Source organism: Pan troglodytes, chromosome 5 (assembly GCF_028858775.2).
Source record: "Pan troglodytes isolate AG18354 chromosome 5, NHGRI_mPanTro3-v2.0_pri, whole genome shotgun sequence".
NCBI lineage: Eukaryota > Metazoa > Chordata > Mammalia > Primates > Hominidae > Pan > Pan troglodytes.
The window spans coordinates 60072126-60090540 of record NC_072403.2 but is presented as its reverse complement, the minus strand read 5'-3'; the positions used below and the strand labels follow the sequence as shown (position 1 = coordinate 60090540).

Here is an 18415-nt window from a genome sequence, read left to right as displayed (position 1 = left end):
GTTCTGTTTTGTTTATTTAATAAAGATCGCACTTAAAGTCTAAGGAGACAATTACATTATTTTCCCCTTGCATTAAATCCCACTTGGTGAGGACACAGCACTCTTTAATGTTCTACTGAGTTCTGTTTCCTACTAAATTGAGATATCTGCATTGATATTTATAACTGAGTTTGGGCTGAAGTTTCCTTTTCGTGCAACTTCTGCTGGGTTTTATAACAATGTTACACTTGCTACAGAAAATTATTTAGAAGATATGCTTGCATTACTATAGTCTACAACTCTCTGCTATTAGAGTTGTCATCATGAACTGCATAATGACATTTCAGCCAACAACGAATTGCATATACAATGGTGGTCCCACTTTTACTGAATCTTTTCAATGTTTAGATATGCTTAGATTCACAAATACCACTGTGTGACAGTTGCCTACAGTATTCAGTACAGTACTGTGCTGTACAGGTTTGTAGCCTAGGAGCAATAGGCTATACTATACCCTATAGCTTAGGTGTGTAGTAGGCTATACCATCTAGGCTTGTGTAAGGTAAAATATATGAGGCTTGCACAAAAAAGAATTCCCCTAACTAGTACAGTTGCTATGGAAAACAGCATGGATATTCCTTAAAGAACTAAAAGTAGAACTCCCATTTCATCCAGCAATCCCACTACTGGTTATCTACCCAGAGGAAAAGAAGTCATTATTCAAAAAAGATGCTTGCACACACATGTTTATAGCAGCACAATTCACAATTGCAAAATCATGGAACCAACCCAAATGCCCATCAATCAATGACTGGATAAAGAAACTGTGGTATATATACACTATAGACAATGGAATACTACTCAGTCATAAAAAGGAGTGAATTAACAGCATTTGCAGTGACCTGGATGAGACTGGAGACTATTATTCTAAGTGAAGTAACTCAGTAATGGAAAATCAAACATCGTATGTTCTCAGTGATATGTGGGAGCTAAGCTATGAGGATGCAAATGCCTAAGAATGATACAATGGACTTTAGGGACTTGGGGGGAAGAGTGCAAGGGGGTCGAGGGATAAAAGACAACATATAATGGTGCAGTATATACTGCTCGGGAGATGGGAGAACCAGGGTCTCACAAATCACCACTAAAGAACTTACTCATGTAACCAAATACCACCTATACCCCAATAACTTATGTAAAAATAAAATAATAATAAAAGAATTCCCCTAAGGATGGATTTCTCAGAATGTATTTCCATCGTTAAGCAACACATAACTGAATTTGTTCCTTAAAAGATTGTTCGAATTTCCCTGGGAATCTATTTGTGACCTGGAGCTTTTTGAGGGTAACTTTTCATTTTTTTTTTTTTTCAGTTTTTCTTTTGGTAATTGGTTTACTGGCATTTTATTTTTATATTTTTCTAGGTATTTTTGCTATAAAGTATTTATTTCCTGTGGATTTCCTAATTCACTTGCATAAGGGTGAGAGAAGCAGTGTCGTATTTTGTGTCCTCTATATTGTTAGTTATTTTCATGTTTATTTCTCATTTTGTATTTCATATTTTCTCCCTTTTTATTGATCTGTTTAACTAACAGTTTGCTATTTTGCACTTTTTTCAAAGAATACATGCTATTATGAGTTTTACAACTGTTCTGCTTTCTAGCTATTTATCGTTTTCTAATCCTATAAAGTCCTTTTCATTTATTTTCTTATGCAAAGAATAAGGATTTTCTCCTTAAATAATGTTTCCTCTAATATTTGTTTTATTTTTGTTTTTAAATTTTCCAAATTGAATGCTTACTTGGTTGACCTTTATTACTCTTCTTATTCATTTATCATTTTTACATTATAAATTTCCTTTCAAGGACTATTTTAACTATATCTTATCAGTTCTAATAGACAATAATTTGAAAAATAATGATTTCATTAGCTTACTTTTCCAGATAGAAATGTTATTTTCTATTTTTTCGAGTTAGATCTTCTTTTTACTTTTTAAAAGGCTTAGTTTTAATATAATTACAAAGTAATATAAGCTTATTATAGAAAGATCAGAAGTCATATGCAAGCCAAAAAGACAATATTAAAAATACTCTCAGTGAATCCAAAGAAATTTTTCAAACACCCTTTTTTGAAGGTATCACATTTTGTGATTTCAAAGTATATTACAAAGCCATAGTAATCAAAACAGTATGGCACTGTCATAAAAGCAGACTATAGACCAGTGGAACAAAAATAAATCTACCCATTATGGTTGGACAACTAATCTTTGACAAGGTGAAAGGATAGTCTCCTCAATAAACGGTGTGGTGAAAACTGTATGTCCTCATGCAGAAGAATGAAACTGGATCCTTATTTCACACAATATACAAAAATCAACTCAAAATGGATTAAACACATAAACATAAGATTCAAAACTGTATAACTACTAGAAGCAAACAAGAGAAAAAGCTTCTGCTTGACATTGTTGTGGGTAATGTTTTTGTTTGTTTGTTTGTTGATATGACAGCAAAACAACAGACACCAAAAGCAAAAATAGATAAGTGGGATTGCAACAAACTTAAAAAAATCTCTACAGCAAAGGGAACATTCAACAGTGTGAAAAGGCAACCTACAGTATATAGGAAGAAAATATTTGCAAACTGCCTATATAAAAGATTAACATCCAAAATATATGTATTTGAAAAAAACCTCATACAACTCAATACCAAAAAAGCACAAATAACTCAATTAAAAAATGGGCAAGGGACCTGAATAGATATTTTTCAAAAGAAGATATGGCCAATGAGCATATGAAAAGACCAACAGGTATATGAAAAGGTGCTCAACATCACTAGTCATCAGGGAAATGCAAATCAAAACCACCATGAGCTATCATATCACACCTGTTGGAATCAGTATTAGCAATAGGAATGAGTGTTGGTCAGAATGTGGAAAAAAGAGAACACTTGTACACTGTTGGTGGGAATGTTAATTGGTAAGTCAGTAAGGAAAACAGTATGAAGTTTCCCCCCAAAATTTAAAATATGGCTACCATAAAAATGCATCGATCCCACTTCTGGGTATATCATCAAAGGAAATTAAATCAGTGTCTTGAAGAGATATCTGTACTTTCATGTACACTGCAGAACTATAGCCAAGAAATGGGAATAAACTAGATGTGTATTGACAGGTAAGTGGATAAAGGAAAGGTGGTATAATACATAAATACATATAATGGAATATTAATCAGCCTTAAACAACAAGGAAATCCTGCCATCTGTGACAGTATGAATTAACCTGGAGGACATTATGTTAAGTGAAATAAACCAGACACAGAAAGACAAATAGTGCAATACCTAACTTAAATGTGAAATCCAAAATAGTCAAACTCATAGAAGGCAGAGAGTAGAATAGTGATTACCAGGGGCAGAGGGGAGGGGAAAATGGGTCACTGTTAGTCAAAAGGTACAAAGTTTCAGTTACCAAAGATGAATAACTTCTGGAGATCTAATGAATGGCAATATTAATATAACTAACAATAGTGTACTCTATACTCTGTAGGCTTGATTGCTAAGAGGGCAGATCCTAAATATTCTTACCACAACAATAATAGTATAATAATGTTAATTGCATGAGGTGATAAATATGCTAGCTTGATTGTGGTGATCACTTCACAATACATACATGTATCAAAACATCAAGTTTTTTACCTAAACTATACACAATTTTTAATTGTCAATTATACCTCAGTGAAGTTAGAGAATAAAAGAAGAAAAACACAAAAATTTTATTCTGAATTTCCTCTTTGATAAAGTTTCATGAAAAAGCAAAATTTTCAATTTACAAATGTCAGAAACTTTTTATGTTTTCTAACTTTGTTATTAATTTATAAGTTCTTTGTGATCAGATAAATTTGTGTATATTGCTTCCATCTTCGCAGTTAATAGGTTTTCTTTTTTAGCTTAATGTATAGTCAGTTTTTATGAGAGTTCCACAGATATTAAAAAGAGTAATATTTTGTTTTGTTTGCAGGATAGAGTCTGAATATATATAAATTAGATTTACTCAAGATGATCTACTTTTACCTATTTTTTATTTAATCTACGATAAACTGAAAAAACGAGTTAACAAAATATTTTACCAATAATATATTTTCACTTTTTCCAGATCTTATCTCCTGCTTTTGCCTCATGAAGACTGATATTATATTTTGATTTTTCATATTCTAATGACTGTATTTTCCTTGTAAATGCCATCTTTTAGCATTATAAGGGGGTCCTATGTGTCTTGCTTAAGGAACTTTTAGCCTGAATTCAACCTGCCCATTTTGCAGATTATGATCTCTCCTTTTTTTTAATTTGTGGTAGGTACCTGGAATATTCTGTCACTTTTCAACTGTTCACTACACTTTGTTTTAAAAGTCTCAAGTTAAATATTAATTTTGCTTGTTATTCACTCTGGAGTTCTTTTTTTCCTTTTGTATTTTATTTATTTCCATAGCAAATGAATTTCCTGGACGAGATGTTTTTCCAACAGGTTTATACAGGGAAAGGACCACTACCTGGGATTATCTTTGTGCCCAGGGTTTGGGGTATGAGTTGGTTTAGCCTCTACTTCTAAAATAATGAAGACTATCATCAGCTATACAGCAATTTCCATGGCAACTTGTCTGTGCCCAGGCTGCCACAGAGAGATAGAGCATTAAATCAGGAACCCCACTTGTATTTCTCAAAAATGAGCATTTCTAATGCGTCTTGAAGTTTGTTACTTTTTAAAATAATTTGCCATGAGATAACTTGAGAAACTCCGAATGATCCCAAAGATTTTCATAGTCCTTCTCATGAATAGAGTTTTATTATTGTAAAGAATCCTCTACGTGTGTGTGTGTGTATCTCCTTTGTCGTTATAGGTTACCTATAAATGTTGATGTAACTGCAACCTCATAGTACAATCATTAATGTAGCCCATTGCTATTATATCTCCAGAATTTTCTCATAAAACAGTGTTTTTATTAAAGAAGTCACTTACTTTAGAGAACAAATTTTTTATTGTTGGTTTTTCCCTTAAGAATCCAAAATGTCACTTTCTGTGTATTTCATATATTTCAAATGTCACTTTCTGTATATTTCATATTTAGAAAACAAATGTTATAAACTGAGAATATTTTAAAAGCTATACTTTGATCCAACTGCATAATAAAACTCCCATATTGGGAGTAATTGGCTCATTACTCACTTTTTCAGATCTTCAAAGGTGTTTTCTTGCATTTTCTAATGGCATTTAAATACAAAGGAATAAATTTCAGTTCATCATTCTATTGTTATTATTCTGCAATAAATACTTCAGCAGGAAGAACACACGTATCCCCAGCTGAATTGGGTTTTTCATTTTTTCCCTGTTAAGATTCTTCAAAAGAGAATTTTATCATTTGCTTCGGTAAAACTTTACACATTGTAATATTGAGTACCTTGTGTCTTTAAACAGTACTGAAAATTGCACAGCTTCATGAGCTTGGATGCTGGTTTTGTTAATGTCTTATCAAGTATGATGCCATAATGCAATTATTAGTTAAAACTCAAGGTAAAAATATAAACTTAGGGACAGGTATATTCATAATAAAAGCAGATATAAAACTATATTTTAAATTGTTTTAATCATTTCAAAAAATAACCTACTTCTTATCAAATTCAAGTAGATTTTCAGGGTTTGAAATGGATACGTATGTCTGATGACAAGCTTATGTTAGACATAGATATGGTGTCACCTCTGCTATTTCTTGTTGCTTATGCTTGTATCAGCAGTGGTATAGTCAATCTAGATTATTTTGCCAAAGGTTTTTTTTAATAAAGTCATTTGCTTATTTTAAGATGACTATTTTCATTAAAAATAGTTAAAAATGATAAATCGTATGTCTAGCTAACTGTGCACATATAGTGCAATAAGATACAACAGGCTTAAGAAATGGCCAACTGAGGGCTCACTGTCCATCACCCCAAGTTAGAAAGGCCTGACACTTTTCCAAGGAATCTCATTTAGAATATATATGAGTTGTAACTAACTAGCATTCAGACCTACAAAGGAGACCCATGTAAACCCATATAAATCAGCAAAGCTTAGAATCTTTCTTGTTATTTTATGTTAGAAGTTGGCAAACATTTTCCTCTAAAGTTCCCATCAGTAAATATTGAAGGCTTTGCAAACCATAAATCTGTCACAATTACTCAATCCTAACATCGTAACATGAAAGCAGCCTTAAACAATAGATACATACAGTCATGCACTGCATAACGATGTTTTGGTCAGCAGACCATATATGTATTGGTGGTCCCATAAGATTAACATGGAGCCGAAAAATTCCTATTGCAGAGTGATGTCTTGTGATCCTGACCCTGCCTAGGCTAACTTGTGTACTTGTGTTTGAGAAAAAAAAAAAAAAAAAAAAAAAGTTTAAAATGTAAAAAAAAAAAAAAAAGAAAAAAAATCCAGAAAATTTTAAAATAGAGAAAAAGCTTATAGATTAAGGATATAAATAAAAAATATTTTTGTACAGCTGCATAATGTGTTTGTATCTTTTTTTTTATTTTTATTTTTATTTTTTATTTTTATTTTTTTTGAGACGGAGTCTCGCTCTGTCCCCAGGCTGGAGTACAGTGGCGTGATCTCGGCTCACTACAAGCTCCACCTCCCGGGTTCACACCATTCTCCTGCCTCAGCCTCCCGAGTAGCTGGGACTACAGGCGCCCGCCACCATGCCCGGCTAATTTTTTTTTGTATTTTTAGCACAGACAGGGTTTCACCATGTTAGCCAGGATGGTCTTCATCTCCTGACCTCATGATCCGCCTGCCTCAGCCTCCCAAAGTGCTGGGATTACAGGTGTGAGCCACCGCACCTGGCCTGTGTTTGCATTTTGTTTATTATAACAGTCAAAAAGTTTAAAAACTTCAAGTTTATTAAGTAAAAAATTACAGTAAGCTGAGGTTATTATTGAAAAAAGAAAATGTGGCCAGTCGTGGTGGCTCACACCTGTAATCCCAGTACTTTGGGAGGCTGAGGTGGGCAGATCACCTGAGGTCAGGACTTCGACACCAGCCTTGCCAACACGGCAAAATCCCATCTCTACTAAAAATACAAAAAACTACGTATGATGGCGTGCACCTGTAGTCCCAGCTACCGGGAGGCTGACACAGGAGAATAGCTTGAACCCAGAAGATGAAGGCTGCAGTGAGCCGAGATCGCACCACTGCCTTCCAACCTGGGCAACAGAGCAAGACTCCATCTCAAAAAAATATTAATAAATTTAGTGTAGTCTAAGTGTTCCCAAAGTCTACAATAATGTACAAGTAATGTCCTAGGCCTTCACATATACTCACCACTCACTCACTGATTCACCCAGAGCAACCTCCATTCACGGTAAGTGCACTATACAGGTGTTCCTTCTTTTATTTTTTATATTGTATTTTCACAGTACCCTGTCTATGATCAGATATGTTTAGATACACAAATACTTACCATTGTGTTACAATTGCTTACAGTATTCAGTACAGTAACGTGCTGTACAGGTTTGTAGCCCAGCAGTAATAGCCTATACCACATAGCCTAGGTGTAATGGGCTACACCGTCTGGATTTGTGTAATTCCCTCTGATGTTCACACAATGACAAAATCACCTAATGATGCATTTCTCAAAACATATCCCATTCTTAAGTGACACATAACTGAAATAGGCAAGGCCATGTTCCAATAATACTTTATTTATAAAAACACTGGTGAGCCAGGTTTGGCCCACAGACCATAGTTTGTGACCCCTGTTTGAGATTTGCTTCAAAACACACTAATGGCATCTCTATCATGTCTAACTTGTGCCCTACTTCCACCCCAGCGAATTATCTTGAGGTTGGTACCTAATACTTTAGAGATCACTATTCTAAATGATTCTTGAAAATGAACGTCACTCTATCCTGCTTTAATATGCAATATATGAATTTTTTAATGTTTTAGTTTCTGAGGGATGTAAAGGGATCATAAAACAGTCTTGGACATGTTTCTATCAATGAGATAGGTAACATAGTTATTTCTGATAAAATGCTTTAAACCACTTTTTAGTCACTTGAGAATTGTCCTCTTTCAATTTCAGTATACATAGAACTAATTTTTCAAAAAAAGGCTTTACTGAGGAGCTTGATTTTTGAAAAGAATTAATTATTTTTGAGATGATACTATCATATTCTACAAAACTTCAAGAAGACAGGAACTTATGAAGCAAGTAATATCTTTGTTCATTAAAGAAAAATTAGCAGACAAATATGCAGTGAATATATTAATTTAGCTCTGCTTAACTGACAGACACATCAGAAAATTAGTGTTATAGCCATATCTGATGCATTTGGTGCTCTAGAAAAAGCCTACTTTCTACTCAACCATCAAATCGTACTGTTTAACTTCAAAAACTGTTTCCATTGCAACATCAAAGGGCATTTTAAGGCATTTTGAGCTCTTCTTTTTAAAGCCTGCACATCTGAAATGCTTTTGTTCCATCCTGGCATTTTAAAGTCACTTCCTTTCCTGTGGTTTGGAAGTGAAGGGTGAAAATTCACTTTCTCTTCACTCATGCTGTCCCCTCTTCACGCTGCGGTTTTCTGTCTGAGTACAAGACACCTTTGTGAACTCAGAGTACCATAGGTAAAATTACTGCAGCCTTTCACTCCATCCTGTCTTCCATCTTCCCACCTCTTTGGTAAAGCAACATTTATTTTTAAATGCAGCATTTATTTTCAGCTTTCCTTTGCTGTCTAGAACTTACAGCAGTTTAAAATCAGAGCCATAGCATTTTTGCTACAGTTTTAATTTAAATCAACACCTTGCTAATAAAATCATGAACAGTAGTAATATTTTCTTAAAGAGCGACCCCTTTATGTAAAGACATCAACACTTTACAGACAGCATCACAGAAACCCCATGTTACTAAGAAATAAGAGATTGTGATTATCTACATTTCACTAAGATAAAGCCAATATAAATTGGTTTTGATTATATGGCATATCTTCTTGCTTAGAAACCCAAATTTTGGAGAATCCATATGCATTTTTTCAAACAGACATATTTAAAGCAACACATATATTTTGAATCCTGATTTGAACCAAGAAAATTTGAACTTGTGAAGTATGAAAAATTTAGCATATGCTTAGCTATTTGAAATCCTCTATATACAAAAAGATTTTTAATAATCACAACATATTTTTTAAGATAGAATTTGGATAACTTAGCGCTTAAAGTGTATGGTTGTCTGACAGCAAGTTTCACAGAACAGATGGCATGGATCAGCATGGAAGTATCTGATGGAGGTACACTCAAGGGAAAAGAAAGAAAAATACTCCATAATCACAGTGAGCAGCAGAGGACTAAAATGCTGAGTTTTACGTTTTTCTATACATATAGTTTGATTCTGGTCTTTTATTTCCCATGTGGAGGTGTTTAGGATGGAGGAGCAGTTAAAATTGAAGAAGTCAAAAGTAACATAGAAAATAGGCTTCTACAATTGCTCATAATGGACAATATGAGAAAGACAATATGAGAAAGAAGACAATATATTCAGTTGAACCTTTAGCAGGAAATCAACCCCTTTCTTCCAAAATTGAAGTGATTCTAAAGGAAATGATAACAAGAAACATTTAAGTCTTTAGAGCCCTTTGATAGTGAGTATTTCATTCAACCATTGCAGTATCATTCTTAACAATTAGATATGGCAACAACCGAAGTGTCTGTTAATGGATAAATGAATAAATAAAACGTGTTAAACAATGAAATATTATTCAGCCTTAAAAAAGAAAGAAATCCTGCCATTTTCAATAACATGAATGAATTCCAAATATATTATGCCAAGTGAAATGATCCAGTCACAAAAGGACAAATATTGTGTGATCTCACTTTAGTGGAATCTAAAATAGAATTACAGAAGCAAAGAGTAGAATGATGGTTGCCAGTGGTTGGAATGGACTTTTGGTTGAAATGGATGTTTTGTTGTTTCGAATCTATTATTGTCTTAATAAGGGATTTAAGTGAAAAGGAAAAATGGTGTTTAAAGGGTAGAAACATTCAGTTATCAAAGGAATAAGTTCTGGAGAGCTAATGTATAGCATGGTGACTACAGTTAATAATATTTTACTTTTTACTTGAAATTTGCTAAGAATAGATTTTATGTGTCCTCATCTCTTCTCCCATATACACGCACAGAGTAACTAGTACATTAATAGTTACATTGATTAATTTGACTGTGGTAATCATTACACAATGTACACATACATCAAATCATCACATTTTACACCTTAAATAGGTCTAATTTTTGTCAATTATACTGCAATAAAGATGAAAGCACTTGGAAAAAATTTAAAGAAATTATACTTTTAAAAATATCGCAAATACATATTAGTATGGGTTCCATTAGAAATGGTCATTAGTAGCCCCATTTTTGTAGGATAAAATTGAAGTTCAGTAAGGACTGATTTTTTCAAAAATCACAAGAGCCCATGTTCTTGCCATTGAATTCTATCATCGTCTTTTTCTCTTTTTCAGGAAGTAGGAAAGTCAAAGGCTACAGTAACTAGCCACAAGGATAGGGTTCCTCAATGATCAGAGGACCCAAGGACCAGACGTGTCACTTCCGTTGCAGTAGGAGTCCACAGAATGTGCAGCCTGAGTGTAAAGTGGACAGCTTTTAGTGAGGAAGTACACAGCGGGCAGAAAAGGTTACAAATAGGAGCAAAAAGGCAGAGACCAGGGTCCAGCATATTGAGAACTTACTAGAATCTAAGCTCCATGAGGGAGGGATATTGTCTCCTTTATTTCCTGGGGAATCACCCAGGCCTATTGCAGAGCCTGGCACAAACGTTAAATGCCTGAATATTAAGTGTAGAGGAAAGGGGGATAAGTAGACAGAGAAGTAGCAACACCATTCAACATAAAACCACAGCACTCACTACTCAGCATTGCGGAGACCACATGCTCATAAATGTTTTCTAGTTTTGTCTTTCTCATAGTCCTGTGTTCTGTGTTCCTTCTGTCAACCCAGGTAGCTAAAGATTAATTCCATCCTCATGTTTCTGGATTAAAATGTTAAAGCAGAATTGCAAAAAGGAAAAAGTAGAGTTTGGGTTTCAAAATAGATTTTGGAAACTCATGGCAGAGTTAATACTTTGACAGAGAAAAAATTGGGTTTCGAAAGCCTAGGAGCTAGGACATCAAACCTCTAGAAAAGAACATAATTAATCAGAGTAAGAATGTGTGAACTGTGCTGGGACTGAGAGCAGGAGGATGGAGGGAACAGAGGAAAACAACAAGATCAGAAGTCTCAATAGGACTAGGCAAGGTCCCTATGACCACTGTCAGCACTGAGCTGACGCCCAGGGTGAAAGTAGGGGTGGTGAAGATAATCCCTGATAAATCTGGGGAATAAGAGATTAGAGAGAATTTTTCCAGCGATTGTCAAGTAAATCTAGAATAAATGGACCAATTCACAAGTTCCCCTGTGGCTAGTCTGCTATGGAAATCATAGACTAGAAATGGCTGTTGGGTGTGTCTTGGCAGAAAGCCTTTTACAAAAAGAGGGAGGGGACTCTGACAGATGTCATTTTGAGACATCTCAAAAGAGATTTTCAAAAACTAGCTGGATTTTTAAACTGCAAGAGATGCTCTGAGCATAAGAGTTGTTCCATTTCAAAGAATGGTAGAAAATTATACTAAGCAAATAAGTATAAGTTGCTTGAAAATGTGTTGACTGCTGCCTGCAGATTTGTGACTTACTGTAAAGAGATAGGATTATCTTTATAAAAGCACATAAAAAATAAATGGCTATGCTCTTCTTGATTTCTATGGCAGTCAGGTAGTCAAAGTACCATATCTTTGTTAGGAAAACAGAATAGACCATGGTTTTATTATTTTGGTGTAACATTTTCAAGTGGAGATACAATGCATACAAACATCAGCTAATTACAACTTTATTGATTCGAAAAGCATGTAGATATCTTTGAATTAAAAAAAAACTTTCACAATTTTGAAATTCTGAACAGATTACGTACATACAAGATATGCTGTTTTTTTTTGTTGTTGTTGTTGTTTTGTTTTGTTTTGTTTTTGAGACAAAGACTCACTCCATTGCCCAGGCTGTAGTGCAGTGGCAGTGATGCAATCTTGGCTCACTGCAACCTCCGCCTCCCGGGTTCAAGCAATTCTCCTGCCTCAGCCTCCCAAGTAGCTGGGATTACAGGCATGTACCACCATGCCTGGCTAATTTTTGTATTTTTAGTAGAGACGGGGTTTCACCATGTTGGCCAGGCTGGTTTGGAACTCCAGACTTCAGGTAATCTGCCTGCCTTGGCCTCCCAAAGTGCTGGGATTACAGGCGTGAGCCACCAAGCCTGGCCTGAGATATGTCTTTATTATAGCATTACAACCTTTTAGTGTTACAAAATCTATACATTTAGACACATTAAATGAAGCATTTATATTGTTCATGCTTAAGGAGTATTATATTTTTAAGTGATCTTACAGTTTTTAATATACTGACCTTTTGTTCTTTTGAATCTATTATTGTCTTAACAAGGGATTTAAGTGAAAAGTTTGATGTTCTACAACTAAATTATTTTCTTATACAGAGTCTTTTTAAGTCTCACATCACTTTCCAGAGAGAGATTTAAAAGGCAAAAGTTATCCCAAAAGTTTATTGCAAGGATTAACCCAGAGTCTTTTATAATTATGAAACACATGAATGAAATATGGTGTCCTTTGCACTTGAAGAAAGCTGAGACAGTAAATCCAGAAACAGGGAAGTGCAAAGACATGTTCACCTCATTATTAAAAGTATCTTCATTTAAATTTTAGGTTGCCTAGTTAGCCTTCTTATTAAGTATATTTACAGCAGAAATAGTTGACAAATTTACCAATGTGAAAAAGAAATAAAAAGTAACTTAAGTAGCAAATGCCAAGACCCTTTAAAAAACTACTAAATATGTATGTGTGTGTATTTAATCATCTTTTGCATACACACACATATTTAATTTTGAAAATAAATTATCTCTTAGGGGTTTTAATTTAAGGCAAAGGAAAACAAAATTATAGTTATTCAAAGGGACAAAATGATAATAAATCATATTGATGATTTCTCAATACAAATAGGAAGTGAATAGAAACTGACTTTTAAAGAAAAGGGAAAAAAATTTCTCTACCCAAAATTGCTCTATCCAAATTGCAGGGGCGGGGGCAAGCCCATGCATGTGCACACACACAGGCGCACACACACAGGTACACACACACCTGCACATCATAGTAAACCCTATAGAGCTGGGTATTTGTCATGATGTTGACTTAAACAATAAATTAAGACTTTCCATCTCTCCAAACATGTGACCTAAATAATACTTGTTTTCCCCCCTCTTTTTTGAATCACCTAATCATCAAATATCAGGGCTCCAACAGTATTTAAAGACATAAACACAGAATTTCAGGATACAAGGAGACTTTCAATAGTGCATTGTACTCCACTCTCATTGTGCGGGTGAAGACAATAAGGTCCAATATCAGGAATGGCTTAATCCAACAATAAGGATTTTAAGAGTTATATAAACCATCCGACTCTTTCAAATTTCTCTTTTAGTTGATTGTCTTGGAACCTAATAATTGGGGAAACAAGTAAGAAAGAAGAAATGTCTAGAAATGTGAAAAGCCATAATTTTGCCAATATATCTGGAATCAATGAAAATGTACATTCCTTATCAAACAGAGCTACCATGAGTAGAAGCTACATGGGACAATATTTGGAATATGACGAATTCCAGAGATAGAGTTTTACCTTCTTTTTTTATGTCAAATAGGGAGAAGTTCTTAGTTCTCCCTAAAGAACTAAGAACACAAAAAGAAGGCACCTAATCAATGTTGGTTGAACTGAATTGCCCTTGGCAGGGATAAAGTAATGAGCTTCATTATTCATAGTATTGGAGCAGAGAGTGCCAAGAGATGTTCTAGTCCAGAGTTTCTCAATGCCAGCATTATTGCCATTTGAGGCTGGGTAATTCTTTGTTGTGTGGGAATGTACTGGGCATTGTAGGATTTTTGGCATTATCCCTGGCCGCCACCTACTAAATGCTAGTAGCACCCCTCTTTCTCAGTTGTAAAATAATCTCTGGTTGAGAATCACTGATCTGGTGCCATGCCCTCATTTCACTGATGAGATTCAGGTTTCACAAATGCACAGAGTAGAGGTGATTAACCACAATGTCACAGCCAGAATACACACTTCAAAACTGCTTCTGTAAAACCAAGCTGCCCTAGCTTTCCTTTGGTTCTATTACACATAAAAATGAATCAAGTCATCAGATCCTGCCTAAATGTAGTTTTTGACATGGGAAGGTTAAACTAGCTTGACTCTACCATGCCCTGCAATGGGCCAGTCTTCAACCACATGCAATTCATGGAGACCTAAGCTTAAGAGAGAGAAAAACAACTATATTTTTCTGAACTTAACCCAATGTAATAAACATCATATAAACTTGCTTTCCTTTTGCAGATAAAATATGCTAAACCTCCCAACCTTATTTTTATTGATTTTTATTTTTATTTTTCGGTACAGAGTCTCACTCTGTTGCCCAGGTTGGAGTGCAATGGTGTCATCTTGGCTCACAGCAACCTCAAGCGATTCTCCTGCCTCAGACTCCTGAGTAGCTGGGATTATAGGCACCCGCCACCACGCCCAGCAAATTTTTTGTATTTTTAGTAGAGATGGGGTTTCACCATGTTGGCCAGGCTGGTCTTGAACTCCTGACCTCAGGTAATCCACCCGCCTCAGCCTCCCAAAGTGCTGGGATTACAGGCCTGAGCCACTGCACCCGGCCCTCCCAACTTTATTACATAAAAATAATTAGACAAGTCAGCTCCTGGTAAGCTGTTTATTTACTTAACAAAGGTAGTTTTTTATTTTCAAGAGAAAGTAAGGTTAAAAAAAATTAAAGATCTTAAGGTTCATAAGGAAAATTGATATTTGGATGCCTGAGCTACAATAAATTAAATTCCACTTAGGATGCCCTTATTTGAACATTAGAACATTATTTTTAAAAACTCTAAAACCTACCGGTAACCCCATCCCTAAAGAAACACCAACTTTGAACTTACAAACTTAGTATAGGTCTCCCTTTCCATGAAGTCTTTGAAATAGACAAAAATACATTTCTTTTTTTAAAAAAATTGGGGTTTTCTTTCTATACATTTATTTTAAATGATTTGCATCACTAGCTTAATTCTGTTCTCCATAGGCTGAACTTCACAAGCTGTCCTTTGTTTTATTTTAGTGGAATTCAAAACACAGTTTGATTTCCAGCTTTAGCTCTTTGCTTCTCTTATGCCTTCTCTTGGTTGCTCTTCTCATTAGGATTTATTGTTTTTCCTGCCTAAATTGCTTATTTTAAGATATTTTATCTTGGGTCACAGAAAGGAAGAGAAGGTTCCCAATTATCTTCATATAACTCATCTTCAAACTTATACATCTTGTCATATTTTAGGTTTGTCCTCATTCAAAATCTGTCTATAACACACATTTTAAAATATATGCCAATATCGCCAAGGTTGAGAGATTGTAAAATGTTTTTAAACACATTAAACTTAGCATTCATATTCAAAGAATACCCCCAATTTTCATTATGTTCTCCTGTATGCATTCTACCTTGATCTCACGTCTCATGAGCCAAAACAAATGTACATACAGAAAAGAAAATCACAAGCCAATATCTTTGATTGCATTTCCTAAGCATACTTATTAACAGCTATCACACAAAACATTTTAAGGCAGTTGTAGAATTGAAACTGTGTAGGGAGGGAGGGAGGCAGTGTATTTGGAGAGGAGCACTAGTTTCATCAAAAATATCTTACATATTATAAGACAATTTGGTACATAAACTGGCAAATAAAAATGTCTTTAAGATTCTCACCCACATGCCAAAGGTATGTGATTGTTACCATCTGTGGTTCTATACACAGGCTAATCTTGTCTCAAAATTTGAGGAGAAGGTTTGAGATAGAGACTCTTGTGAAATAAAACATATGAATGCATCTTTTTTTCCTTACAAACAAACAATTTTTTTTTAAGAGATGGAGGTCTTGTTTTGTTGCTCAGGCTGAAGTGAAATGGCACAATTACAGATCACTGCCACCTCGAATTCTTGGGCTCAAGCTATCCTCCTGCCTCAGCCTCCTGAGTAGCTGAGACTACAAATGCATGCCACCACACCCGGCTGATTTTTAAATTTTTTGTAGAGATGTGGTCTCCCTATGTTTCCCAGGCTGGTCTCAGACTCCTGGGCTCAAGCAATCCTTCTACCTCAGCCTCCCAAAGAGCTGGGATTACAGGCGTGAGCCAATGCACGCAGCCAACAAACAAAATTTTTGAACTTTCTAATCTCAGAATAACATTTATTTTTGATATTATTTAAAATTATTTTTACATAGATGTCCTCTCTCTCTTTTGAAATGTTGTTGTTTAATACCTTACAGATAAAACCAATAAAGAATTTAAAAATTCTATTTTAACAAAGACCTATTTTTTTTGAGATGGAGTCTCACTCTGTTGCCCAGCCTGGAGTGCAGTGGCACGATCTCAGCTCACTGCAAGCTCCACCTACTGGGTTCACGCCATTCTCCCGCCTCAGCCTCCCGAGTAGCTGGGACCACAGGCGCCCGCCACCACACCCTGCTGATTTTTTGTATTTTTTTAGTAGAGACGGGGTTTCACCGTGTTAGCCAGGATGGTCTTCATCTCCTGACCTTGTGATCCGCCCACCTCGGCCTCCCAAAGTGCTGGGATTACAAAGACCTATTTTTAAACTGGAGTGTACTTTGTATGAGAGGTTCTAAATATGGCAGTGGCCAATCTCCCTTGAATAAATATACCTAGAAACATCATGTGTTAACAAAACATAGAACACATTTGCGTGAAACTTTCAAAAGGTCATTGTTTCCTAGTAGATTGGGATATTATCAGACACTACATATCCACCAACTATTTGTTAAGCAAATAATGCTTCAGACCATTATGATAGAAGTGGCAAATACGTCTTCTTTGGGTGTTTGCTGTTTTAAAAGCAAATAAAAATCTCTTTAAGATTTTTACTCCTACATAAGGCAGCTGAAGAGGGGCGTGGAAAAGAAATTCCCGTTAACAACTGACAATTGCAGCAGAATAATCTAAAGCATAGGTTACAATTTTCCAAACTTGATGTACACATAAAATCAAGAGAAAATAAATGTCAAAAAAGGGGGGGTGCAGAGGTGATGGAAATTCTGTGTATGAAGAAGTGAGCCTATCTAACTGTATTTTGGAGGAAAAGGCAAATATTGTCTCAAAAAGACAATTTTAAAAAAAGATATATACTAAGAAACTAGTTTATCGTGCTGATGATAATTTGTCTATTATGTATAGAACATAACCTGTTTATGCTAAATTGTCTATTACATCTTTCATATAAAGGAAGGAAGCAAAGCAAAATAGAGAAAACTCATAAGGACTTCAGTCCTTAAATAAAAAAAAAAAAAACATGGCAAAACTTAGAGAAGCCAAATCTCTGTTCGTAAACCTTCCCAAAGAAATGTAACACTACAAGAAATTGCAGCTTTCCTCTCGTTAAAACAATCTAGCAAACCACTAATTCATTTCTACAGCTAAAAAGGTTCATTTAAACATTTACCCCAAAATATTTCTCAATAAAATGTTAGCAATTATAAAAGATGATTTTATGACAGAAGAATATGGGCCATCTTGATTGAGAAACAAATGTTGAAAAAGTGGTAGTTTGTGGCAAAGCCAGAGTTTTTCAGAGAGAGTAAAAGGCAGTATTGTCAGTTTCACCTATGACAAAGGTATTTGCCCTGTAATATTAACATGTGGGTGACATAAAGAAGGGAAGTTGAAGGTCACAGTTGAAATACAACTTGATGAATCATTAGATAGAAACCTGAAAGTCACTGACATAATCATCAAAGTTGAATGTCAAGCATAGTCATTTTGGTAGGGAAAAGAGGCAAGTCAGATGTCTAAAAAAAACTCAGAAGGAAAGCGGGAATGAAATACTATAACAAGGAAAAGTCTCTATAATTACCCTTTTATGTTCTCTGTGAGGTAGCACAGAGGAAATTCCCTAAATGGTCATCTTCATAGAAAATATGTTCTCTCTCCCATTTAAACAGAGTAGAAGAAAAATAAATTTTAAGAGGCATACATGCTGGAAAGTATTATTTCTCACAAACGGAAAAAAAAAAAGAAAAATATTTCTTGGAAAATCAGATGAAACAATATTCTCCCTTTAATTCTATCCAAAACCTTTTTTCACACATTTCCTTAGGGCTTTAAGAAAGTAACAATATATCTAATACTATGAGTTGCATTATTAATTTATAAAGAGAGGATTTTTACATAGCACTTTAT

At 34.9% G+C, this 18415-nt stretch overlaps 1 protein-coding gene across 19 annotated transcripts in view; it reads right to left on the bottom strand.

Annotated features, from left to right (window-relative positions):
• MLIP (muscular LMNA interacting protein) overlaps positions 1 to 18415 on the bottom strand; it is a 247356-nt gene that overhangs the window by 40064 nt on the left and 188877 nt on the right. Inside the window, exon 12 of one of the 19 annotated variants that reach the window (XM_009451476.5) lies at positions 6492 to 13619. The exons of 17 other annotated variants lie outside the window; for them this stretch is intronic. In XM_009451476.5, the coding sequence (XP_009449751.1) occupies positions 13587 to 13619 (33 nt within the window). In that variant the 3' untranslated portion in view covers positions 6492 to 13586. Of the gene's footprint in view, positions 1 to 6491; positions 13620 to 18415 lie in introns of those variants that run through there. One more of the 19 variants, XM_009451484.5, reaches the window with a different exon arrangement.